At 47.0% G+C, this 27,866-nt stretch overlaps 1 protein-coding gene across 3 annotated transcripts in view; it reads right to left on the bottom strand.

The window, feature by feature from the left end:
- Positions 1-27,866, bottom strand: part of LOC144176982 (rab-like protein 6) — a 92,912-nt gene that overhangs the window by 48,064 nt on the left and 16,982 nt on the right. For 2 of the 3 annotated variants that reach the window (XM_077705244.1, XM_077705242.1), the window contains exons 6-8: positions 25,844-26,048; positions 20,328-20,545; positions 8,588-8,645 (exon numbers count right to left, since the gene is read on the bottom strand). In XM_077705244.1, coding sequence (XP_077561370.1) covers positions 8,588-8,645; positions 20,328-20,545; positions 25,844-26,048 — 481 coding nt within the window. The remainder of the gene's footprint in view (positions 1-8,587; positions 8,646-20,327; positions 20,546-25,843; positions 26,049-27,866) is intronic. The other variant, XM_077705243.1, reaches the window with a different exon arrangement.

Consider the following 27,866-nt stretch of genomic DNA (forward strand, 5'->3'; position numbering starts at 1 on the left):
CCATATTTTCCGGTGTTAAGTCGCGTTTTTTTTTCGAAATTTTAGTTGGTGCGTCTTATCCACCTTATGTATGCAATAAATCCGGTTCGTGGCGGCCGCGCGAGGCCAGCGCACGTTAAGAGACACAGCTCTATGGTCTAAATGAATCCGAAGCCCACCACTACAGCGTTTCTCATAGCCCATATGTCGCTTCGGGACGTTAAACCAAAAAATTTGCAGCTTTTTCTAGTCAGAAACAACGATAATAGCCTGCGAAAACCGCGCGCCACTTCTTGCCTTGCGCAGTAGCTACAGTTCCAAATAAATTCAAAGTAACATCAAACTAAGTTGCAAAAACACAATGCAGCTTATAAATTATTACAGAGTTACTTTGGAAGAGATAAATATGCTGCTAATTTTTAAAATGATAGCTTGCTGATAAGTTTTGATTTTCGGGCCGCTTCCGTTCGCGTCACTTCCGTCCGCCATGACACCTTTATTGCGCTCTTTTACGACAGCACGCAAGAGACGCGCGACGTTTGGAGAGGTGGCCAAATGGGTCTCCGACTCTTGGGACTCCATTTCTACAAAAACAGTTGTAGCCGGATTCATAAAGGCCGGAGTGATCCGGTCGTGACCAGGTGCATTTATGGGTGCAGGCTCCTTCGAGGTCTCCATGCTCCTAGCCCAATAGCCAAAATAAGCGCATTAGAAATGAACACAACAGCACTTGATTGATCTAGTCTGAGTTTATTTAGCACCAAGTTTCTTAGGTACCCAGCGAGTGTGAAAAGTAAGAAAACTATGCACTTGCCTTAATGTACACCTTTTAGACTTAAATATACTCAGATGATGAGGACTGATGATTGCTATTGGTTTCCCCTTTGTAACGGGGTGATGACGTGTCTTCTTACCAAAAAGGACTAATATACCTATGTTTAATACTCTTGGTTTCAGGGTGTCTAGCAAATTGCCTAATTCAATTTCCCTGACTTTTCCATGTTTTCCATGACAATTTTAAACGAAATTCCCTGACCTATACAACCGGCACCATTCTGTGGAAATGGTCTGTGAAGCATATAAAAAGCATAGGAAAACACATTCTATCATAGGGAAAAGCACATTTGTTGCAAGTGCCCTAACTCGCAAAATGCACTTTGATTAACTCCAGTTTGTTAGTTCAGTTTGAGGTTTGCTTGCCTTCAGTTACGGCTTCAGAGAGTTTATTTTATCTTGCGGGATAGAAGCTTCAAGTTGCGCTTCAGCGAGCACCTTTTGCTTTTTTTCTTGATTGTCCTGGCTCGACATGCAACGTGAACCGTATGGTGCGTTTTTGCACGCGATTCGGGCGCGTCGGCGTTGCATGTGCGATTTTTTCACGCCCGCGTCGACGATTCGCGTACGCGGCAGCGAATTCCGCCTCGCTCAGAAAATGACGCGCGTCGCGCGCGGCAGTAGGAGGAGCCTGACGACTTGCACCAATGGGGAGCCGCGCGCCTCATGGCGGCAGTTTCGAAGCTCTCGAGACAGCCGGCTGGCTCCGCCAGAGATGTTTAGGCTTACCACCCCCGCAGGTATTGCATGGGCGCTTTCACTAGCGGCGCGGATGATGTCTTATAGTACCGTTTTTCGCCCACATTATAAGCTCCTTTACCTCACAAAAAACTTCGTGTGTGTTTTGTGCGGCATTTTAGAGAGCACTTGGAAGCGGTCGCTCGAACTCCCGTCACCACTTCGCGGTCGAAGCCTCCGCCATGTTGCCGCCGCCGGCAGCACCGCGCGCAGCGTGCGGGTGGTGCGGGTGGTTCTGCGCCAGCGTCAGCGCGCCTGTGACGTGCGCGGCGCGTTTTCGTGAGCAAGAAATGCCCCATGCGGTTCACGCTAAACAATGTCACGTTCCTTTTTGATTATGTAACTCTGGCTCCTGATGTCACAAGAAAGAAGTTCTTGCAAGATTAGCTCCCAAAAAGCGCTGCCTTTTAAAATTCGCTGAAAAAAAAGCATGTTGTGCATGCGATTTGGGCACCACTACATCGTCCCTCTGCGCAAGTGCACCCAGCAACCTAAGCCACCTGCGAGCTGCGTCAACCGCACGGCGAGTTTCTGCACGCGATTCGTGCGCGGTATTTTCACGGCCGCGTCGAAGATTTCGTGCCCGAAGTGGCTCCTTTCCTGCACAAGCAAGTGCGTTTGACCCTTAAGTAACATTTTAAAAAGCGGTTAAAAGCGGTCGTTGGAGCTACCGCACTACTCCGCGGCCAATGCTGCCGCCATGTTGCCGGCGCCTGCTGCTCGGGTGGTTTCCGCGGCGGCGTCAGCGCGTACGCGGCGCGTTTTCGCTTGCAAAAAACGTTTCATGCGGTTCACGCTTTCGTCGCGCGCGAACTTGTTGCGTTCGGTAACTTCTCGGGGGCCTCCAACACTGGTTTACCCTATTCTAAAACTGTGTGGGGAGGCCCCGAAGTGGTTTTCCCTGACTGGTACTACCTGATTGAGAAATTCCCTGACAATTTCCTGACTTTTCCCGGTGGCTCAAAATTCCCTGACTTTTCCCTGTTTTCCCGGTTTTCCCGGTCGCTAGACACCCTGGGTTTAATACTAGCTCTGCTTAGGGCAGGCATGGAAAACTTATTAGGCACAAAATACGTATTTTTTCTGTTATAGGTGATAGCTGTCCTAGGCAATATTCCCTTTTCTGCTTTTCGTCCACCAGCATTCTAACCTCTTCGACAGCCTCGAAGTTAACTTTCTCTGTGCTACCCTTAAATCCAAGGGTTTCTAGAAGCTGAATATTTCTTTCATGTAGATTTAGAAGGATACTCTCACATTCTAACATTATGTATCGCATAGTTTGTTTCTTTTCCGCAGGCCACGCATACTCTATCATTTTGTGAATACTTCCTTATAAAGCTTTTAGTTCGCAAGCAACCTGCTCTAGCCTCAAAAAGCAGGGCATTGCCCTAGGAATTATTGTAGAAATTTTCCTTTCTGATGTCCAATTTCTCAGCCCTGTACATCTCTAACGACGTTTTAGCTTCCATTTTTTCTCTCCATTTATCCGTTTCTATCTGCCTTGCCTCTTTTTTGGTTACCTTGGCTGTTTTGTATTCTCCACTGTTCTTTCCGTATTTCATCGTTAGCCTTCTAGTCTTCCTTAAAGAAGCCATTAGGACAGAATACAAGTTTGTTTTATTGGAAAGATTTCACGTTTTATAGTGCCCCCAGCGCTTGTCCGGCAGCAAATGATACCGTGATCACTGAGAAATTGACCAATTTAGGTTAAAATTTTGACTCTCCCGCCAAATCGTAGGCTTTCGCGATGTCAGCAATGACGTCAGAAGCGCGTGTATTCAAGCGAACTTCCACGGCATCATTCGGGTTTGCGGCCTTGCTGTCGGTCAGCCCTCCCAGATGGCGCTGCTATAGTCATCCACGAACCGTTGTCCGCCGTTGCTTTGTTTTTGAGCGTATTTGCACCTGGCTTGTTTTTGTTACTGTAAAAAGTGATCGTCTCATGAAACCTGGGGTATCCTCGACAAACAGGGTCACGTAAGACAATGCTGCTTACGCCAATCGGCCAGTGTCCTGTAAAACAACTTCAAAGCGGCGGAGTGCTGTGCAGCTAAAACAAGCATAGTGCGCCCAGTACCAACATCAGTGTGCATCGCTACTTCTATGCTTACGTGAGTTTTTGTAACTTTCATTGTTTACCGCACCATTCTTACTGCTGTAAAATGAATATGCATTACACTTAAGCGCAGATAGTTCATTCAGAAAGCATATAAGCCGTGCCTAATTGGTGTTTGCTTTTTTCCGTCCTCAGCCAATCGCACAGCTGAGCTCATGTGACATCATAGGTTCTGTTGCGGGAAATGAGCTAGTGCGTCGCATGGCCATTGCGTTTTTTCCTAGTTATGTAGCTTATTTGAGCGAAGTGTGCGTTAATGGTGGTGTCAGTATGATTCTATCAAGGCAATCTTTCGAATGAACCGAACTTGTGTTTTGTCCTCATGGCTCCTTTAACCACTGCGTGCCCACGCTTTTCAAGTATAGGTACCTAAACACCTTAGCTGCCAACCTACGTTGATCCATTGCTCTCAACCTTCTATCAAAGCATATTTTACTCTGTGCTTCTCGAACTTCAAACGACGCCCAGCCCATATTTCCCTGCACTGCTTCGTAAGTTGTTTTTCCATGCACGCCTAAGGCCAAACGGCCTACTGTTCTCTGGTTCACTTCAAGGCCTCAGACCAGGAAGAAATAAATTTTTAAAATTATTTACGTTAGCTTTATTTTTATAAAATAGCAGCCCGCTCAATCCCTATTCCAGCTCATGCACAAAAGCAACACGCGCAAGTATTGTTTTACTTTCTCTTCACACCAGCCCATTCATTGTAACACAAGTACATACATCCAGCCTTTCACGCCCCACTCATCTGGGTATCGCCATTGATGCAATTTAAAGGGACACTGAAGTGACTTGTAAACATCGCAGGATTACTTGAGCAAATTTTAGTCTGCAGTCCCTAGGCCATGATTTGACTATTTTTGGTGCGCTTATGCAACTTTATTTAAAGAAAAATCAATTCGAAAGTGCTGTCCTCCTCTCTGCATCGTCCTTGCCAATTTTCTATGACGTTTCGTATGATGCTCAAACGAGATGGCTTGGCTTGGCTGCACTACAGCACGGCTCGCTGACTCTCCGACAGAGTCAGTTGGCCGGCTGGTGGCGGGTTGTCACAATTCGTTCGCTCAGTTGAAACTAAGCCACAACACGATTTGTGCCTAGAAGAATGTGCCTTTAGTTTGTTAGTTTGCAAACTGTATCAAGCTTAGTACAGTCTATGAAGTGCAAGTTGCCCCACACAAAAGCACACGCGATGCTTCACTGACTGGTACACTAGTAAAAAAACCTAAGGCCAATTGAAGTCTGGAGAAGAGTCACCGAAGTTAATATAGGTACAAAGGAATTAAAATCAACTAAAATTTTTATTGTACAGTGCAAAACCAAGGTGCTGGAAGCACTTTTAGCACATGGTGAACTAGCACACCAGTCAGCAGCATGACCAGACATTTGCGATCGCTTTTCTGCCTAAGGAATGCAGTCGCTACAGAAAACGTATTTGTAGGATGTTCGGGGACACTTACTGCCATGTTTGGGGTCATGAGTTGGGGTAATGTTTTCTATACCGAATTCACCATTTCGCGCTGTAACGTTCATTGCTCTACGAGCGAGTTGGCAGATCTCGTCCAGACTGACACTGATGCACTGGCAAGTTCCCATTGGCGTGGCATTGACTTAAGCACTGACAGCTTGCAGGCACAGTGCCGAATCAGCTGACTCTCGGAGTGGTGCAAACACGCCTCTCACGACACAAGAGCAAGGCAGGCAAGCTACAAAGGAGGGGGAAGAGTGCCTCACATTTGAGCACCTCCGGTGACGCAGGGGGCGTTCAACTACCGCATACACCTTGGCTAGTGATCATGACGATTCTAAGCCGTGCTGGCAGGCTTATTTGACGCATTTACAGCCGACAACATGGCAGAAGCACAGCATGCCAATTCTCAAGATACTCAGAATGCCCAGCCAATGATAATGCTGGATGCCAAGCAGTTTCATGGAACCAAAACCAAAACTGGTTTGAATTCCAATCTTGGACATCGTCGAATCAGATCAAATCTCGTAAGCGCGTCACTGCTGTTAGTTGTTGCGTGGTATTTTTTCTTCTTTCAGGCTTTATAAATTAAATACTGCTTTATTGACCGAATAAACGATGAAAAGTGTGCCTATTTGAGCCAGTCTATGTAATTCAAACACAAACAAAAGCTTGACAAATTCACTTCAGTGTTCCTTTAATAGCATTCGAAACTTAGTGTAATAATTGACTGATTGATTGTAGGGTTTAACGTGCCGACGCAACGCAGGCGATGAGGCGCGCCGTAGTGGAGGGCTCCGGACTAATTTTGACCACCTGGGGATCTTTAACGTGCGCCGAAATCTCGTACACACGGGCGTTTTTGCTTTTCGCCTCCATCGGAAAAGCGGCTGCCACGGCCGGGAATTGAACCCACGACCTCGTGCTCAGCAGCGCAACGCCTTAGCCACTGAGCCACCGCGGCGGGTAACTTAGTGTAATACCTTACATGCAACGATTTGCTTAACACTCTCTTGCACACCGGGAAAAGCAGTGATTTTGGGTAGTCTAGCAAACAATTTTTTCCCGGTCGAAAAAAATATGCAACATATAAGTGCATGGTATCGTATTGTAGAAGAGTAAATTCCCTTTGCACTGGTAATTGTTTCAAACAAGAATTCTAATTTGGAAAAAAAAAAAAAACTGTACACGAAAGTTTTCGAACAAAAATAAAAACAAGCAAAAACATCGATATTGCTCCACACAGGAATAACATACAAAAATTTTAAGATATACATTTTGTTCATATACTATCAGTGCAAAACTACTGCAAATATCAAATGCCTAACTGTAAAATTTCTTCACTTACAAAAAAAAATATGTTAGCACTAGTGGGCTTTGTGCCACTGCAAAGCAGTTCCTCAAAGCATAAGTTGGCCACACATGCAAAGCAGTGAACCTTGGTTTTTGCTCCACTCTTTTTTGTTCGTAGCCCAATTTATAGCTTCGATACTTTTGCATTTTCTGGGGCTTGCGTTGAACAGGGGTATCAGGTTCTGGGCCGGTTTGATGCATTGTTGCTTCTGGTGCGGAAATGAGTTAGTGCTGCTAATGTAATTCAAAACGTCACGTGTAGAATCATCCAAGTTGCTAAAAATGCAACGTTCCGGCGGCACCCTAGCGCACAATGTCAACACAGTCTTTCCATCACCCGAGCGCTCATCCCATGACCCCGGTGATGCTTTAAAAATCGCGAAGTGCAAAAAAAAAAAAAAAAAAAAAAAAAAAAAAAAAAAAAAAAAAACGAATCAAAGATTTTGTAAGTGTTTCTACCACTCAGTAGATTGTGCCAGCTCTTGGAGTGCACTTGGAAATGGCCAAATTCAAATGGGAAAACGTCAAAATTTGAATTTTAAAGCGTCGACAGTACAGTGTCGATTTGAATAGGCGTGGGCAGGAAGATGTTAAACAATGAAGGCGAATATGGGACTGTGTATTATGGTGTCTCCGCGAGAAAGGCACGCGAAGCCGAAGGAACACACGTTCCAAGGAAACATGTCCCCCGGCGTGACAGCCAAGCTGGACGGTGGTGCAAAGTGAAAGCACCTGTTGATACTGGCACCACTAGTGCTTGATGACACCTTCTGCTAGGGCGACGCTCCAACGTCCATTTCCGTGATGGATGGTGTCACAAACTCGAGCGTCCGACGTCTAAAAGTACCGTATAGCTTTTTCATATTACTGTACAGCGCCTAATTATTGTTACAGTCGTCCGATTCTTTCATCTTTGGTTTTATTCGCCCCAGGAAAAACCCTGGAGCTCTCTCGAACGAGGCGGCGGTAACTCCGCCCAGTTGCCGGCTCGCCGTCAAGAAAATACAAAAAATAAAACCTCCGCCGCTCAGCTTTCGCCGAAGCCCGAAGCTTCAAACGCTTTCGAGGGAACGAGCGTAGCTTTGCCAGTGCTAAGACGCGCCGATGATTCCCTAAGAGAGAAAGAGGGAAGTTGTTCGGTCGACGGCGGCAGGCGCGTTGTGTGTTGTGCCCTCTCTCTCCGCGCCGGCACAGTTATAAAAAGAGAAGCTGCGCCTAAGCAAACCAGCTACGTTTGGACGTCGTGATGTGACAACGGCTTCTGCCAGTTTGTGCACCACACCATCGCCGACCCGCACCCTGGAGGACTCCAACGTACTCCCGGGCCTCGAATCACCGTGATCGTCTTGGACGGCCTGGCCTACGACGAAGCCACGCTTCCCAGGTAGCCGAATCGCCTCCGACAGCGGTGCATCATCCGGCCCGGTCGGTGAATATTGTGGGACTCTGTCTCTCATATGCATCGAACTGTCTTTCTTTCAATTATCTTTCCTACCTCGTAATATTCCTTATCAAAGTTCCCTGTTATACATTTTGTATTTGAACTGTTTCCCACATTTGTATTCGTTTTAAGTTATCTCTCGTGATCTTTACATGTCCTCGTGCTTGTACAGTGTTTTGCCTGATCAAATATAAGTCCTTATGTTGTTGATTCGTTCAAGGCTCTGACTCATTCTTACCGCTCTGGTCGGCGAAAGCCGCTCATCAGACGGCCAGATTCAGTGGGGTTGTTTGCTCGCTTGAGTCGACTCCCCATATCTTCTAACAGCGCACCCAATAAAGGAAACAGTGACAGATGGACAGGACTAAGGCCACACGACTGATGAGACTGATAAGCATAGCTGATTTCGTAACACACATGTAACACACACACACATGTAATACACGCAGGGGCGGTTTGATTGCACAGCAATCTTGGAATTGGTGTGCATATCACGACTGCTTCAGACTGCTCCACGGGGCGAGAAGAAAAACTTGACTCTAGCACAAAGACGCTCCAAATAAGTGTTTTGGCCACCAGGAGACCCCCCACCCTTGAAGCTCCAGCCCCCTGCCAGCAGCGGGTCACTGGTGTGACTGAACAAAAAGGAAGCACTCACCCATGCCTTCTTTCTTGCTGAACAGCCTGGACATGATGGCTTGCTTTGTCGGAATGACCTGGGAGATGCAAACATTACTGTCAAGCTGTCCCCGCTAGCATTCGCAATCAAGAAATGTGTGCAGCACCAGATGTAGTCAAGAAACGAGTTTCCAATTAAGGGGGGACACTCCTCTTAAAACAACTTTTTATTTTTAAGCAAACTCTGTGAAACTTGCCAGTCTTGCTGCTTTTACCCACTGACTTCAAATATGCCATTATTTTTTAAGTCAGTCAATTAGTGCTCAAATAATCATCCACTTTTAGAGGATTGATTGATTGTAGGGTTTAACGCGCTGACGCAACGCAGGCAATGAGGCGCGCCGTAGTGGAGGTCTCCGGATTAATTTTGACCACCTGGGGATCTTCAACGTGCACCGAAATCTCGTATACATGGGCATTTTTGCTTTTCGCCTCCATCAGAAAAGTGGCCGCCGCGGCCGGGAATCGAACCCGTGACCTCGTGCTCAGCAGCGCATTGCCTTAGCCACTGAGCCACCGCGGCGGGTACTTTTAGAGGAACAATAGACAAAACAGTGTTAGTCATAAATATAATCTTTATATTTTCTAATGCTACGAACCGTGGTGAATGCAATAAGGGAATCGGTTTTTTGACGCACCGCTTGGGACTAATTTTACAGCTCACTAAACTGTGGTGGTGCCAGTGACAAGGAACCATTTCAAATGCCCATTTGAAACACCAAAGTTTAATGAGCTGTAGAACTAGTTCTAATGGTGCATCAAAAAACCGATTCCCTCATTGCATTCACCACGGTTTGCAGTACTGGAAAATATAAAGATTACAGTTTTATGACCAACACTGCTTTTTCTATTGTTCCTGCAAAAATGACTAATTATCTGTAATTGTCTTGGGAACTAATTGATTTACACAAAAAATAATGGCATACAGTGGAATCTCGGTGATACGAATTCGGTTGATACGAATTTCGTTGTGATACGAATTTTCAAAATTCCCCGGCCACAATGCATTGTACGCAATGTAAAAAGATTCGGATGATCCGTTCGCATTTATCACCCCGTGCGGGTGATACGAACACGCGAGCCGCGAGCAGATGACTGCGGCGTGGACGGGAGGCGGGAGTGTTTGTGCGGCCGTGTGGCCTTGGTCGCACGCAGGCACAAAATCATTAAGCGTGAACTGCATGGAGCGTTTTCTGCTCACGAAAACGCGCCGCGCAAGCCACAGGCGCGCTGACGCCACCGCGAATACCACCCGCATGCGGCGCGCGGCGCGGTAAGCCGCGGCAACATGGCGGCGTCAACGGCCGCAAAGTAGGGCGGGTGGCTCGACCGACCGCTTCTGACAGCTCTTTAAAGAACAAAAGAAGTTGCTTATGAAGTAAGGGAGCTGATGAGTCCGAAAACGACACTGTAAAGCATCGTCCGCGCGGCTAGGGAAAGCGCCTATCAAATATCCGCCACCGTGGTAAGCCTAAACATCTCCGGCGGAGCCAGCGGGCTGTCCGGAGCGCTTTCAAACTGCCGCCATGAAGAGCGTGCCTCCCCGTTGGCGCAAGTCGGCAGGCTCCTCCCACTGCCGCGCGCGTCGCGCGTCATTTTACGAGCGAGGTAAAATCTGACGTGGGGGCGAAATCGTCGACGCGGGCGTCAAAAGAACGCGCGCGCAAACGCCGACGCGCCCGAATGGCATGCGGTTCAGGCTTGAGTTCGTGTGCGCGCGTCGCGTCGGCGATGAGCGCGCTTTCTTTTGACGCCTGCGCTGACGATTCAGCCCAGCACCCAGGGGCCAGCCTCTGCCTCGGTTACCACTAACTGCATTGGGAGGAGCCTCACGACTTGCGCCAATAGGGAGACGCGCGCCTCATTGTGATTGCGGCAATTTCGGAACGCCAGCAGCAGCGCCATATTGCCGCCGCCTGTCGCATGCGCAGCACATTTCTATTTTTTCTCGTTTTCTGATGATACGAATTTTCGGGTGATACGAATATTTTTGCCGCCCCTTGAGATTCGTATGACCGAGATTCCACTGTATTTGAAATCAGTGGGGAAAAAGCAGCAAGACAGGCAAGTTTCCCTGAAGTTGCTTAAAAACTAAAAAAAGTTCCTGTAAGAGCCATGTCCCCCTTAAAACAAGACATTATTCAGGCAGCAAGGGCTGTGGAAAGGTGGAAACGGTGATGTTACAAAAAACAGCACTTGGACAGGACAGAAGTGACAGACTAGGCACTGACTAACGAGTTCATTTTGCCGTGGCAAAATATATACCCACAGAAAGAAACACAAAAAGAAGGGAAGATGAAGATAAAGATAAGGAGATTCGAAACGTACTCATTTCTACGCAGAGAGAACATGCGCGAAGATGGTAGTCAAGCATTGATAGAGATATTCATGCTCTTTTTGTAGCAAGTCGACAGATGCCATGCTGACAGACTAATACCCCTGTCACACGGCAGATCAAATGTCATTCAAATGTAATTCACTCTTAATGTCACTGAGTCAGCGCTACACGAGAATACCCAATGACATTTGAGGCGAATGATAATTAGCGCCTAACTGAGGTTTGGGAGCTCATTCAGTAGCCAAATGAGTAGCCTTGGCAGCAGTGGCATGTCACTAGAGAAGAAAGTTCAGTAATAACCCAAGGTGCTTCTAAAAAGGTGTTTCTAAACGATGTTTCTAAAAACTGTTAATAAACTTATAATTTCCCTTTCATGTCGTTTTTCAAATAAAGACAACAAGTACTAACAAAAAAAAAATCTCGTCCCCAATGCATGTGTATAGTCTACTAGAATTGGGAAGTGTGTCGTCCGCGGGGCCGAACAATGGAAGTAGAGGGGTCATTGCCACGATGAAAATCATGGCAGGCTGGTAGGGGCACCACCAGCAAGAGGGATGCTACGCCGGCTGCAGCAGCTACAGCGGCCAGCCTAACAATACGTTACAGTGGCGCTCACATGCTTTGTTGTAGGCTCAGAGTGGCTAAAATTTCAACCCCTTTTTAGAGCCTACGGCCAATAATGTGGGCTTGTCGTGTGCTGGTGCAGTGGTGATGTGAACCAGGGGGACGGCGGAACGACGGCAGGACAAGCGTGACCACACGAGTTTTGTGGAGGCCATCGGTCGTGCTAAGAAGCACGATCCCTGTTTCGAGTTCTGGCTGACGCCGATGAACATGAAGCATGGTCATGACTTATCAAAAGAGCCGACAGAGACCTCGACAACGCAAGTGCGGTTTGCAATCTGCACTTTGAGTCGCAGTTCATTGAGTGGACTGTCAATCAAGACAACTATTAATGGTGAAGGTGTTGAGATTCATCAAGAGAGACCGACTGAAACTAAGAATATTCAGCACTCAGCATCGTTCCAGGTTCCCCGAGCATCATTACAAAATCACCATAAAACGGGGGAAAGATGTTGAATATGCGTGAACAGCATGCTTACCGCACACGAGCGTAACCGGAAAGAAAAAAACCAAGCAACACCCTTCGCGCATACACTTGCTCCCCTTGCGGCAATGTACTTGCGGCAATGTACAAAATTGGCGCATATTTACTTACGTCATCACACCATGCTGGTGATTGTTTCCATGTGCCATTGAATTTTATTTACACTGATATATTTATTTGCATGGTGCATGCAAATGGTGAATGCTTTATATTTTTTTGCAGTTTATACCATTACTATTATTTCATAATTTCTTGTGTCTCATGTATGCACAGCGTAGCCCCCACCCCCTTCAAGAAAAAGATTAAGCCCAGGGTCCTGGGAATCCTGGACTAGGGACGTAACCTAACAAGGACGGAATGCTAGTCGTCTGCTTGGATACTTCTACTAATACTAATACTGCTACTACTACTTGATCCCAGGTGCAAGGGCACTAGCTTTGCCAAACATCGAATAATTATTTCAGATATAATTCATTTTGCAGTCTCCGAGCCAAGTATATACAGCTTCAATGTATTCTCGACACAATATTTTGGCACTTTATATTTTGGCCCTGTTTTTTGCACTTTCGAAGCCCATGTGCCTGGGCAAATCTGGCTGTGCACTTCTGCGCACAACGGAGGGCGAGATTTCTACCCGTTACTGCATCGTTGACTGAGCAATGTCAAACATTCTGTGCCGGTGCGGAGGAGAAATGAACACGATTTATTGCAACTGTACAGCCATGAGCTTAAGTTTACGGACCATGGGAGCGGACTAAATATATGTGTGGCTGGGTTCACTTGCAAGAATTACAAAGCTGGATGTTCCCGAGAAACTACGAAATTAAGCGCATGCTGCATACAACAAACCAAGTTTCCTAAATCATCAGAATGCTACGCACCTAAACATTCAGCATCTGTAGAAATTATAGCAGGTATGGTTGGTACAAATAATTTCTTTAAGTTCACTTGGAAATCTAGTACACTATAGAAATTTAACAGCTACAAACAAAATAGGGAAAAGACGGTGTTTCGTCTTTTTATTTTCTTTCCTTGGAGAAACACGAGATAAGCAGTAAGGTGACAAGTCTACCAGCAGAGCAGTGCTACCACCAAATGCACAAGCATGCCGTTCCCACAGGCAGTGTGTTGACCAGCAGCCTACAAAAGGCCACCGAGGTTCACATGGCGCCAGTATATTGGAGCGTGAGGCAATCGAGAAAAAGCGGGAGATAGTGACATGGGTGATATACTGATAGGCCGCGCCTGCTCTGTATTCGGCCTCAACAGCAAGTGCCGTGCTCGACAGCACAGTGGCTAGCTTTGGCCACCGCTCCCATGGTCTGTAAACCTCAGTTTATGGTTGTACATAATAGCATCCGGAAAAGGGAGTCTTTCTGCCGATAACAGATAAACTGTTTAAGTAGAATCTAGAACACACAATTCCTTGCGGATTGAGATACGATACACTTGCATGGCCCAAGGAGCGCTCGGCGCCCAAGATACGATACGGTTCTTTTCTTTAATGTGCCTGTACGTTACCGAAGCTGGCCGTTCAAACAACCCCCCCCGGGGTGTTTTACGGACTTTCCGCACCACAGCGGGATGTCACAGAGAACACTGGATTTGCATTCAATGAATGGCTGTCCGTGTTTCTTTAAGCAGAACCTCACGGAGGTTCCTTTCCCGTTCACTCTGCTGCACAGCCCACTTAATACGTTAGGAGCGCCAAGCACAGCTACTTTCTTCAGTCAGTATGAGACACCATGAACATACGGGATGGCTGCCAACTTCCGGTTTTCCATCCCTTCGCATTCTCTCACAGGTTTACAGCCGCCATATTTCCTTCAGCAGGGCCTCACACTTCCGAGAGTATATATATTCCACCATGGCGAAATAAACTCGTTGTTAGTCAGCGCCAGTCTCGTCCCACTTTCTTGTCCTCTTCGAACGCTGTTTTGTAAAGTCAGCATGCGCCAACAGGTCTTCCCTACCTACTGTGCTTTTCCAGTTGCAATGCTGGTTTGACACGACCGTGGCACAAAAACAGAGAAGACAAGAAAACGGCAGGAGGCCAGGCTGTCAACGCACATGGAGGAACTGCGCCAGAGTGGGTGCACTGTGACCATGCATTCTCTGTTTGTACAGTGTTTTTGTTTTGTTTTCTTACAAGAGCTCACCATAAGCCATCAGCTGAAGTTCAGCCCCTGTTTTGGCACTCTAGTCATGGTCTAGGCACACCACGTGATTTAAAGACTTTTCAGCCAGCACGAACTTCACTACAGCATACCGAAAACCTATAGATGCAAGTATTACGGGTTATTATTGGTCACACTTTTATTTGAAATGTTACTTTTAATGAAAATATGTCAAAAGCAGCATTTGAAGCCTTCGCATTCAAGCACAGGCACCACCAGCTCCTGCAGGAGTTGCAATTTTTTCTCAAACAGCCCCCTTGTTAGAGCTCATATTTCGCTCCAGGACGCAGGAATCGCTCACTAAAATGTTGTGATTTCAAACTGTGCTGTTAAAAAGTATTTCAATATTCTCGCGTACAAATAATGCGAGCTGCATTATTTGCCAGCATTCATCTTTTCATGTCAGCAGAGCTAAGAAATGAGTTTTTAAACACTCGACGATGTTGCCAGCAAAGCCACTGTGCCGTAGCGTGCCTCGGATAATGCTCTTTCACTCGGTCGCTTCTGCTCTCGGAATGTTTCAAGGTGTGAAAGGGTGTGCGATTAGTGATTTTTGGTTTCAAAGGGAATACAAAGCAAATGATGATTTTGTTCACATAGTTGCGAAGCGAAGCAAATATTTTCAAATAAAAGTTAATATTAAGCACTTGTTAATAAGAAAGCTGAAATTTACAATTTTTCAGGCATCCTTTCAGTATGGTTCATCATCCTCAGCCTACTTTGGTCCACAGCAGGACGAAGGCCGCTCCCATTGACCTCCAACCGCTCCTGTTCTGCACTGCTGAGTGCATTCTTGCCCCTGAACTTCCTCACTTCATCTCTCCATCGAGTTATTGGCCTTCCCATTCTTCCAGACCCCTCCCTCGGTATCCACTCTGTTGCCCTCTTGGTCCACCAGTTGCCATTTCGTCTCACTGCATGGCCTGCCCAAGTCCAGTTCTTTTTCTTTACTTGAACTATGATATCATACTTGAGTTTGCTCCTTGATCCAGGTAGCTCATTTCCTGCCCCTTAGTGTAACTCCAATCATTACTCGTTCCATGGCCCATTTAGCCGACCTAAGTTTGCTTTCTAGTTGTTTAGTAAGGTGCCAAGTTTCCGCTCCCTATGTCATCACTGACAGGACAAATTGGTTGTATATCCTTCTTTTGAGGGATAGAGGTAGCTTACTTTTCATTAATTGAGAGTGTCTGCCAAAAGTATTGCAGCCCATACTTATTCTGCGCCGCATTTCTCTCTTGTGGTTGGGGTCAGCTCTGACAACAAGTTCGCGATACAGATACTCTTCTACTTGTTCTAGTGTTTCGTTACATAAGCTAAGGAGAGCACTTTCGGCATGTTTATTCTATAGTTCCTGTATACCGTGGAGCACCAGAGCTGCGTGTCTGATTTCCAAATGCCGCGGGTTCCACCGTACAACAGGAAAGCCCGCTTTTAGTGCTATACAGAAGACCCAATTTTGAGCTGCAGTGGTTGCAGTGGCGGTGGCAGCCATGTGCAGCAGTGGCGCTGCTTGGCTGATAAGCAGTTGACTGCTAAGCAGCTGATAGGCAGCCGATTAGCAGCTACTGGCACGCGCATGCGCCGAGTCCTCCCCACTGTCGCTGCCACTGGTGCGGCAGCCCAGTGGTGACTCCTACACATGTGATGGGTGGCTTTCCAGCACGACTTTAGAACCCAAGATTGAAGATGGAAAGGCAACTCTGCTCGCCTAGGGGAGCTACATACAGGAACTCTATTCATCATCCCTTTCGATTTATTCATATTTATTTTCAGTCCCACGGCCGTGCTTTCTCGTAGTTTCTCAAGCATTTTTTACAGGTGTTCCGGAGACCCACTTAGCAAGACTACAGCCGGTCTCGTTTAAAAGGGTTTGCAAAATTTTTCTGTGGCATAAAACAAACATACAGAAGATACACTGCAGCTTTCAGCTTCATTTATGATATTACATTTTATGCTGGGTCAACTTTCATCTCATGTGGTAACCTCAACCCCAAATGCTTCAGCATTAGAGTATTGAGAGAATATATTCTGACAAGCTAAGATAAACACATTTCTCGTTAAAAAACAAAACCTAAACAGTGATTTCTTGCATGTTCAAAAAATCATCAAGGTCTCAAATCTCAAGGTCCCGCGGCAGGCCTGTTCCGCGGACCTTGAGCCCGCTCAATCGGTTCTCTCGCGCATAGCTTTTCCAGTTCTCTCCCCTCCAGCAGCCGCCTGCCCCTGTGCTCAATCGCTCTCCCCCTCTCCCCGCTGGCGTCTCCTCTTGTTGCGCAGCTGTGCATTTCTTCTCCCGTTGGGCAATGAATCGTCAGCGAGGTTGCACTGACGGGGGGCTTGGGCTCGCCCAGATGTTGGTCGCGATCGTGTGTGCCCCTGCTTGCACTTGCTCGCGGGAATTGCCGCACTGGACTGCGGTACAAAGCTGGTTGTAGTACAGCGGGATCGGCAACTGCACTGCATTATTCTTCTTCAATTTACGTTTTTTTTCAGCGATTCGGGTTTCCCAGCCCTGCAAAGCATTTGTCTGTAGTTTACATTGAAGTTTCTTGCCGATCTGTAATGCGAAACTGCATCTGTAGGCGTAATTGTTCCGATTTTACGACTCCCGAATTTTACGACGCTTTTTCTTGGTCGCGAGAAAGTCGTATAATCCGGGGTTTTACTGTACTAACGACCCGTGAGTTTTATTTTTAGAATGCACTTGAGTTGCAAGATCTCCCTGCACATACAAGAATTGGAAACATAGGTTTCTCTAAGGACTAGTAGTTCAGAGGGAAGGGCATGTCCAGACTAATATGAAGGCACCAAAGAGCTGAGACCAAAATTGAGACCTAATGCAAGTGCCTGTTAACAAATCCAAGTGGGTGATAACGCACATGCAGGGTCAGCTTCACGAGTGTCAACGCTTTCCTGTCAAGAAAGCATTATCTCAGTGTCTCGGAGTGTGAAGCTAGACAAGTTTGCTATACTTCTTATGTTTCATAATGGAAGAAGAGGAACATAACATGTTTAAAAAAGACATCAACTAAGCAATTCATGGACTTGGGGACTACGTCAGAATGCAGCTGGGCTTTTTTATGTAGGGAGTGTTGCCTGGTGCACCTTGAGCTCGACCACATTATCAAAATACAAAAAGAAAACTTGTCAATAAGTAAATGTGGGCTAGTTGGTTCGAACTGTAAAACGCTAGTTAACCATGTTTTACAAAAAGAAAAGCACGGAGAAAGAAAGGCTTCTTTTCGCGTCTTGATAACAAACCCTTCACAACGCCTTGCTCTTGCCGTTTTGCTGCACGTTACCAGAGCAATGCAGGAAAGCCTGCTGAAGGTAGCGGAGAACACTGGTGCATGTTTTCAAAATACAAATTACTAGGAAAATTCATTCGATTTGAAGCCAAATACACCTGGCCATCCAAAAGTTTCAAGTACTCAAACACCCTTTCTAGGTGCCTTAAACCAATGTGCTCGCAACGAATAGGACCTGTGATAAGACGTCGCTCAATTAGGGGTGTGCGAACATTTCAAGCATGAAAGCAAATAATAGAATATTCAATACGACTTTCAATTCAGAAGCACTATCTGAAAACTTTGAATGTTTGCCAAGTATTCTGAAGCTCAAAAGCGCTGATTACACTGTTGTTTCAAGGAACTTGAATACGTGAAATTATGCCGCATTGAAAACGACAAGGCTAGTATAAAAAACGAGTAAACGAGCCAGAGCAATTTAGTTGTTCAATGCATCCGGCAATAGAACAGGCGTTCCTGCAATTTACTGGTTGTGCCTGGCTGAAGGCAGGCGCTGTCGGAGTCCCCCTTTGCCACTGGGCCAACTCCACTCTTCCTTCTCCTTCTCCACAGGAGGCCTCGCTCCTCAACATCGACCCATGAAAATGCCCCGCTGCAAACTGCCATAGTCCTTGGTTTCGTCACCAAATGATGCGCACAGCCGATCTGTGCAGGCCTCACAGGCAGCCCTCGACTCACACCAAGAACGCCTGCTATCCTGGTAGATGACGACCCAACTGATGATTAAAACCGAAACTTTATGAACTGAATTAGAATACACAAGGTGGTTACAATCAACAAGTCCATGCCGTAAAAGGCAGTGGTGTGCGGCCAGCTGCCACACCTTAGCTCAGGGGTTCTCAAGCATGTTGGTCCCAGGGAATCCTGCTAAGTTCCGTTAAGTGCCAAGGAAGGAACCCCCCCCCCACTACTGCCAGTTTTCATTCCGTTCATGCTACATTAACGTGCAATAAATTCAAAAGTAAGCAAGGGTATAGTTTTTTTTTTCCCGTCGACTTTACGCGAATGCGTACGCAGGCGGCACCTATCTCCAAACAGGAGAAATGCGCATGGGGGTAATATAAGGCCGAGATTTAAGTGCAATAGTTTAACCACGTGGCCCGTTTTCGGAGTCTGGATGGCTACAAGCTGCTGATGAGATTTATTGCGCAGCTCGCGCGTTTCTGTTACGTGCCGAGATGTGCTTACTGACACTCGGGCGTGAGTAATGGAGGTTCCTTAGATCGAACACACCTCAAGTTCACCATATAAGACTTTGTGACTGCGGAACCAGAGAAAATTTATCAGTGGTTCGCGGAACCCTGAGGAGGGGCCTGCGGAACCCCTAGGTTCCGCGGAACCCACTTTGAGAAACCATGCCTTAGCTCATTGTGTCTCAAGTGCATGCTGCCACACCCGGGTTCATAGTCCCAGCAGGGCGAGGGTTTGTCCCAGTGTTGTTTGCCGGTGGGGGGAAACACGCCAGATGGCAGCAGACAGTCGGAAGAAGGTGGTTTCGGTTTCGTTTTGAAGAATTCGGGTGCCCTTCGTAGTGATGGGCAGCACACGATCTTTTTTTAAAACCTGCAAGGTTCCTTTGCTTCTGAGAAAAGGCCATAAGAAAAATGACCAACTTGTCCAGCTCTGTGTCGCTATAAATGCCAGAATAATGCTGAAGGCAGTCACACTGCTTCAATAGAGAAGTTATTTTGCCAACCGTGCATGTCCATTATTAGCGCACACTTGCTTTTGCTCTATGTGGGTGATCGCTCTGATCCTGTGGCTCAGAGCACGCGGATGTGGAGGCCACTCCCAATACAAGCGAGAGACGCTGCTCCCCAAGCGAGTGCCATAGAGGCGCCACTGGCTGGGAGGTAAAACAGTGGGAGGGGCTTCTCAAGCCAATGGGGCAAAGTGCACCCAGGGGACCATTTTCAGGCCAGTACGCGGCACGAGCAGCCAGCTTCATAAGGGACCTGAATAAATGTTTGTGCTGCCATTTTCAGCCACATCAGTGGCTTCTTTCACACACGTGTCACTCTGTTTGTGGCTTGAAGTTCCGTTTGGAGAGTGGTAGGGGTGCCTGCACCCCTTCACAGCCGCCCCCTTTGTGTGAAGAGCAAGAAGTTCATGGCATCCCACTCGGCGGCCAGTGTCACGTGGCCGCTCGCCTCGACATCTTCCACTTTGGAGTCACAGCAGTCGCAGGTGCTCCGAGACAAACAACTGAACGTGCTTCGAGCACTTGATTTCGACCACCCAAATGCGCTGCCAGTTTCCGGAGCACTCCAGAGTGCTCTAAAGCAACCACCCAATGGTCTCAATGCTTTTGTGTAGATTTACATTATGAAATGCCCTTAGGGAAAAAAAGATTTTGATGCCTATGGGGACATTCGCAGTGCAGGTGTTAAAAACAAAATCCATACAATGTCAACACTGAGAAAAGGACCCACAGATTGTGGAGCAAGGTGACGGCACCACCACCCTGTGAGGCTTTACTATCCCCACACCAGGAAGTGATACAAACGTTGCAGTTTTTTTTTTCATTAAGGGAATTGTGATAATCAGCCCAAATTCACCAATACTGAAAGGTCACCCACGCTCTGCGTACAATCAAATATCAGCCAGACGGGTAGAGGCAGCAGGAAAGCTTGCCTGTTTTGCATCACAGAGCAACTGCACAGAGGCTTCCCCCTTTACATCGACACGCCAGCTCGGGAAGCTCAGCCGAGAAGCAGTGGCCAACTGCACAACATTTGACGACACTGTCTGCACGCAAGTGCCCGCGAGCACAGTGCGATGCTCACCGGTCCCACACTGGGCGCCACGGCGGCCACCGGTGGCTGAGATGCTGGGGCTGCTGGGGATGCCGCTGGCCTGGCTGCTGGGGATGCCGCTGGCCTGCTGGGTCCTCCTGCTCCTGCCAGGGAGCTGGGCACCGAGACGCTGCGGGCCGCCGCTTTGGCCTGGCTCGCCTCTCCGAGCGAGGACAGCGCACCTGCGAAACAGGCACCGCTCAGCCCCACTGGGCGGAGGAGGGGTGCACAATGGAGGCCACTGGCAATGTCAGCCATGGGAGCCGTGAAAATCCCCAGTGTAACGAAAGCGCGCCAAAACCAAGCCACACGTACAACCTACCTTTCAAGCATCAACGCCACTCAAAAACAGGGGCTTGCCTCTTTTTTTTTTTTTTTCCACATCAGCAGCAGATGCAGCAACACAGTTTCTTAAGATCACAAATCCTGCTTTTGCTTTAGTGTTTTTGTTTTGCGGATGCGCATTTGCAGTGTCTTGACGTTTGGAAGAACAGATTGAGTCATAGCAGTCAAAGCTTGGCCTCTGCTAATACCCTTACCATTTTCAAAAGCAAGCTGAGAACATTTTCCGATTAAACTCAGCATTAAAACATTGAAAGCAGGTGCTAGTGAGACCCAGAAAAGTGTTACTCCAAATTCATTTTTCACCATTTTTGGCCACTCTTACCTACATTACCCCTTCTAACCCCTTCGAAGATAACAGCTTTTGAAGAGTTACTAAAGGGGCCATGCACACAAAACACAAGTTGGGTTTATTCGAAAGATTGCTCGTTAAAATTATGCTGACACCACTTTTAATGCTAACTTCGCTCACATAAGCTACATAATTAGGAAAAAAGGGAATGGCCATGCGACCTACTAGCCCCTTTCCTGCACGACAACCTATGACGCAATGTGCATAGCTCAGCGATCGGCTGAGGCTGGCAAAAGCGAATGCAAGTTAGGCAGGGTGTTGTGGAAGTAGAGGAGGCAGATGGGGGCGTGCACACTATCATCATTAGTAAATAAAAGGAGGTGGAAGTTCGTTTCCAGTTCTGCCCTACCCTGGCGTCCTGGTTTCTTGCGGTTCACAACAACTTTGATCTTCTGCCTCCTCTACTTCCACAACACAGGGCTTATAAGCTTGCAGAACGAGCTATTTTCACTTAATGTAATGCATATTCATTTTATAACGGTAAGAATGGTGGGGTAAACAATGGTAGTTACGAAGTGCCAGTGCATACTGTTGTTGGTACTGTGTGCACTATGCTTGTTATAGCTGCACAGCAGTCTGGCGCTTTGGGGTTGTCTCGCACGACACTGGCCGATCAGCATAAGCAACACTGTCTTACGTGACTCTGTTAGTCGAGCATGCCCCATGTTTCAGGAAACAATTACTACCTACCACAACAAAAACAAGCCAGGTGCAAGCAAAGGTAGACAGCGGTCCTTGCTCAGTATGGTGGTGTCATCTAGGAGGACTAACAATAAAAAAGGTGTTCCGCAGACTGCTGCAGAGTAAACAGCGCATAAAGTTCGCCTGAAGACTTGTCCTTGTTACGACATCAGAAACATCATGAAACACACGATTTGGCAGGAGAATCAAAATTTTGACTTAAATTCATTAATTTCTCAGTGAATAAAGCATCGTTGCTGCCAGACAAGCGCTGGGGGCACTATAAAACATCAAATCTTTCAAATAAAACAAACTTGTACCATATTTACTCACATACTAAACCTACTTTTTTTTTCAGTAAATTCAACACTAATTTGGGTGGTGGGTTCATAGTGTGGGAAAAAATTGCAACAAATTTTTAAAGGTTGACATTCAATAAAATAAAGATGCTAAGAGAAGTGCTGTCAATACCTTAGTAGTGAAAACACATAGGTAATTACTTAACCGAATTTCTTTTTTATTCCCAACATGTTGGTGGCCCCCTACTCGCTATCAGAGCTGTCCTCCTCACTGAAGTCGCTTGCAGCTTCACATTCATCGTTGGCCCACAACACATCGCTTTCCATGCCATCAAGACACTCCAAAACTTCTTTTTCTACACCGATAAAGTTGCTTTCATTGAACGCATGAAACACACAGCGATCCCTGTTCACCACTTAAACCTCATGTTTTTACCAGTAGCCTAAACACACTGGGTCAATACTGAAGTGCCATCCAGCTGCGTGGTTTCCATATGCTTCAATGCATGCTCCACCACCTTCAGTTTGAAACCGGTTGTGCAGCTCATGTACTGGCCCATCATACGACACACACCAGGAGCATTAAAAAAGGTAGAAACAGAGCTGAACAACAAAACCATGGAGCGTAATGGTGAAGTCGCGGAACAGCACAGGGAAGGGAAGGAGCGCAGAGTACGTTTGGTGCTTTGTTCACACGCCGCAGCACTTTCATAGCGCTTTACATAAGAAGGTTTGTGTTGTGTTCAGCAGAAGAATGAATGAATGAATTTATTAACAAGGAAAGGAAAGACCACCAGCAGGCGTAGTTTGTCTCACCTAAGGGTGGACACCGGAGCGCCTAGAAGGCGCTCCGCAAGCTAGCAATTTTTAAATTGCACGTTTGCATTTGCGCTCACATCTACGGCTACTGTTGAGAATTTTTTTTGTTAGAATGCGTTTGTAGTGTTTGTGCCCATACTGTGGCGAGATATCAAGTTACTGCAATCATCGACGGCATCAGCAACTATGCTGAAATAAAGACACATTGAACAGTGCCTTTGCTATTCCCACTGCATTTCTTATGCAAGGTATCAAGAAAGTACAATCTCAAGAAGAAAGGGTGGGGGGTATTATGCGAGTGGGTTCATTATGCGAGAAAATACGCTATTTTGTCTGCATTTTGTCTCTCAATTTTTCAGTGTGGTGACACTGTGCTATGGAGTCCATCAATAATGCAGAAGGGCTTGTTGAAGGGCTGGCTGGTACATTGTAACTTGAAAAAAAAAAAAAAAACAGCACAAACGACAGGAGAAAGCAAGGGGATCACACAACACAAGTGCTGTGTGGAGTGAACCCCTTGCTTTGTCCCGTCGTTTGCGCTGTTCTTCTTTAATACAAGTTGGGTTTGTTAGAAAGACTGCTTAGTCCCGATAACAATGATACCAATATCATCGCAATCTTCGAATAAATAACGGAGATATTAAAGAAAACGTGCGAAGCAGTCGCGACCCCCTAGCCAATTTCCCACAACTTTTCTATGACGTCACGGAACCTTGTTTGCGTGATTGGCGGCCACCTAACTCACCTGTCGCGACGGCACATGACTGGACGTCTGTAATGGGGCCTCTAGTTCCATTTGACCGCATCACTTGAATGCTAACGCGCATTTAAGGCACTGAAAATCATGTTTTATTGTTGGCACGTATGACGTCATTCTTGCTCATAACACGTCACCGTGGCGCGAAATTTGAAAGTTTTTAAATACTTCTTGCTTTTTTTTCGTTAAAAAACATCTTTTGTGGCTGTAATGGAGCTGAGTGAGATACTGATTCCTGGTTCTTTCAAATTAAACGAAGTTGTATTTTCTCTTCATGGCTCCTTTAAGTTACAATGTTAGATTGCTTAAGGATGTTGCTTTTTGTGAGTGACTTAGATGGGCGGGTCTCCTGGAGTTAATCTTTTGTACCTGTAGTATTTACCAACAATGAACTCGAGCGCTTTCCTGCACCACCCTGCCTTTTAGAGCGGGGTGGTGCAGGAAAGCAGAATGGCGCAGCACTTCCACTCCTGCCATTTATAACATAATTGCTTATATAGTGGCAAGACAGCATATAACGCGAGTTTTCGTTACCACCGGTATGCCTCCCGTTGAACTCCGCATACTGATTAAGCTTAAGACGCGGTCGCCCAAAGCACAATACCGTTTATAGTGTAGTTTCTTGGTGGGTCCACTGATTGATTGGTGCAGCTGGAGCATTGTTTGAGGATGGCAAGAAAGAAAAAGAAATGATGGCATCAGCCCTCCAACTCAGTGCACGCTCCCTCCTTCTAACTTGGACACAGGAAAAAAATATATATATATCCCCGTTAGTTTGCATGTTCCGTTTACACTCACATGACAGCCACAGCTGCCCTTGCTTGGTGCACCTTGGGAGATAGCGAGCCCCCGCGTGGTAAGTTGTTTCTATTAAACTTTGTACAGATAAGCAATCGCCTTTTCCCTTATTCAAACATGTCGAGATAGCAATCCACGACGCTGGAGGTTCCTAATACGCAACGAACCGGCATCGCGAATGCAAGGTGGTTTGAAAAAAATATATATATATATCACGTCTGCATTCTTATCATGTTGTCCCACCGGCAAAAGCTGGGCTTTTTCCCTCCCTGTGACATCCATTCTTTTAGAAGCTAAGAAAGGCAGACATGCACCCTCAAACACAAACACAACAAAAGTTAAAGCCCCATTCGCAGTTTGTAAAACCGTGCAGCAGTGTCTGATGTAAAAAAAAAAAAAGAAGAAATAAAGACCGTGCCTCTGTTCTTAATTACTGTGGTACCGCTTATATAGTGTGGATTTTCACGGCTCTTAACTCTCGAGGCACTCAATGCCACCGTCTTCTGTGTCCAAACACCTCTTGTCTGGAACCACAACAAAGCTGCTTTGCGGAATTAGCTGCAGGAACACGCACACAACACGGTCCAGATCGGCTGGGCTGGGCTGCCTTCGCCTAACTTCAGCTGTGCTGCCATGCTCAAACATGCTGAGAAAAATTTCGAATTTCGAAATTCCTGCAAGCGACAACTTCTTTTCACTGGCCTCTGCCATTCGATTGAGGTCCACCTTCTTCACTAAATCCAAATTCTTGTATTTTTTTGTGACCACTACTTCGAAGACACGGCATCGCGAACAAAGCAAGCAGGTAGCCCACCGCACCGGTCTCGCCGAGTCACAATGCCACCGGTTGGATTCCCCTCCCCCTTTGCCTTTCACACCCAATCCCTCCCTACGTTCCCCCAGTCATAAGGCTATCCCCATGCTAGCGCAGCTAGCAGGTTTTGAAGGCCACCCAAGCATCGCGATGCGTAAGAAATCATCATCATCGCCCACAGCCCCATCAGGAAAAGGCATTCGATATGTGGAATGCGAGGGTGAAAGACAGTTGGATAGATGCGTACAAAAGTGCTATACTTTTGTGCAGGACTTCCACGGGGATGTTCAGACTGTTGAATAATATACCCGAGTTCAACTTTACTTGATGGTGCTGTGCTTGCCAGCCCCGCTACTCTTGCATTAACCAGTGCTACAGCCAACTGGGGACGGCACGTTTGGCTTGACCAGGACAAGTTGATAGCAACACTCACCGCCAACTAACCATGGCACTTTCTACAGCAGTAGCGTCGGAAGCTGTTTCATGCGGGACGAGCGACTTTGAACGCCCAGTAGTAATATACTAGTACACAATTTGTCAGTTTCAGTCCAAAAAACATCTCCTCAAAGCGCAAACAATCCCGAGAAAGTTGGTCGTTGAGAAGACGCCCTTTGGGCGGCAACATCATCCCCTGCAGCCACTCACAGTTGGTGGCGCTCGAGGGCAGCCCGTTGGGCATCTGCGGGGGCGCCGAGGAGAGCTGCTCAGCCAGCTGCCTGCGCCGGCTGTTGAGGGCCTCCACAAAGAGGTCGTAGCTCTGCTCCTCGGACTCCTGCAGCAGGTCCAGCTCCTGGGTGGTGGCCCCCGTCTCCTGGCCATTGCGCTCCAGCTGCTGCAGCAGGCTCTCCCGCTGCACGACCACCCACCGCTGACCACCACCGCCACGCCCACCGCTACACGTGCCTAGTGCACCCACGTCTCCTCTACTGGGCAACCCAACACTGCTCTCTCGCGATAAAAATTATTTACACAGATGCTCTGGAGCAGTTCCGAGCTGTTGCTGCTCATTTTTAAATTTCCTGGATTGTCCCAACAGTTGACACGTAGGCAAGTTGGTGGTGCAGTGCTAGTAAACCATAGTATGAAAGCGCCCTATAGCTTCAAACTCACAAGTAACATCCCCGCCAGAAATTCTTTTAGTGTGCAAACATTAAACGTCCCGTCACGCAAAAATCTGGCGCCAGCATGGCTGACCGATGGTTACAACAATGGCCAACGACACAAGGAGAATAAAAGTGAAGGAAAAACAATCAGCCTGGCATTCGAACCTGGGGCCTACAGAATGCCAAGCCAACACTCATCTTCCACACCACCGCCAATCCTGACACATACCAGGGCCTACAGGAGTAAGTTAAGAGTGCTAACTGCAGAAGTAAAAACACATTTACACTAAGTTCACGTATGTGGGGTTGAAACTGAAAAAAAGAAGAAAAACTCAAGACAAACCAAACGGTGCACAACGAAAAGGATTGCGCCGACAGGACCCAATCACACCACTGGAAGGCTGCAGGAGTAATTTGAACATGGTAATTTGAGCAGCAAAATTTGAGCAAAGCAACTTTGCCCTAATAACGCACGTACAGGGCAAACTGGCCAAGCCTCTCCATCACGGTAACCGAGAGAAGATGTAAACAACGCAATGGGAAAACAATCAGAGAAAGTACGACCGCACCACTGGGCACGCACGTTCCTGATCGCAGTTCTATGTGCACTGCGATGGGCTCTGCGCAGCGGTGACTCGGGGTTGTCCGCACAAGTACACACCCGGTGACACAAAGATGAATCACAGAGAATGCAGGAGAGTGAAAAAAACAATGCAGATTGGTGAACAGCGGGGTGGGCTGAAAACCTATCGTCTGCTAGTTTTACCTGCTAGCACACTGTTGCCACACCGCGATTTAGGTGCGCCACGTTTTATGTGCACATTCTATTCGGAGAGAATGGGACGGGGGCTTTTATATTTACAGTGCCTGGCCAATCTCACAGAAAGGTCTGTCGTCACACGCCGGCATTGACCACAAGAGGGAACCAGATTCCCATACATCGTTTGCTCGCATTTCCCCAGCATCATCGTTGCCTCGCACAGCTTTCTGCATGGACCGAGATTGTGAGTAAGTGATTTTGTCTGAGCAACAACTTGTGTCGGATGTCCATGCCTTCTGCGATTCGCAAGCAATGTTTCTACCATTTGTTCCTTGCCTCCGTGCCTGTTCATGGTCTTGAGGGTCACCAGGCCATTGTGCTGTGCCCTGCTGTGTAAATCGAACTTGAGAAAAGCTCCGCAGTTGGCTTTTCATGAAATCCCGAGCAATGACAAAAGAAAAGAGAAGCGACTCAAGTGGATTCGGAGAAGACTGAGTTCCCGACACCACGCCATAGTACTGGACTGTGTCTGCCACAGGCTAAAAACACCCAGTACGGCGCCAAGAGTGTTTGAAGATTAATTCTACCTCCAGCCACTTACAAAGGTAGCAAGGGGTGTGCCATCTATGAATAAAAGCACGAAGATGTGTAAGATCCTGCACATGCTCTTCCAAAAGCTTCAGTTATCAATGCACTGCAACGAAGGCCAACGGCTTGTATCCCACAGTGTGCAATAATTATTGTGATGACTGACTGCATCAGGCGGCTTGCTTCACCCAAAGGGAGAAATTAGTGTAGCAACTTA

This window comes from Haemaphysalis longicornis, unplaced genomic scaffold, assembly GCF_048455015.1.
Source record: "Haemaphysalis longicornis isolate Haplotype H1 unplaced genomic scaffold, Haemaphysalis longicornis Haplotype H1 scaffold_1, whole genome shotgun sequence".
NCBI lineage: Eukaryota > Metazoa > Arthropoda > Arachnida > Ixodida > Ixodidae > Haemaphysalis > Haemaphysalis longicornis.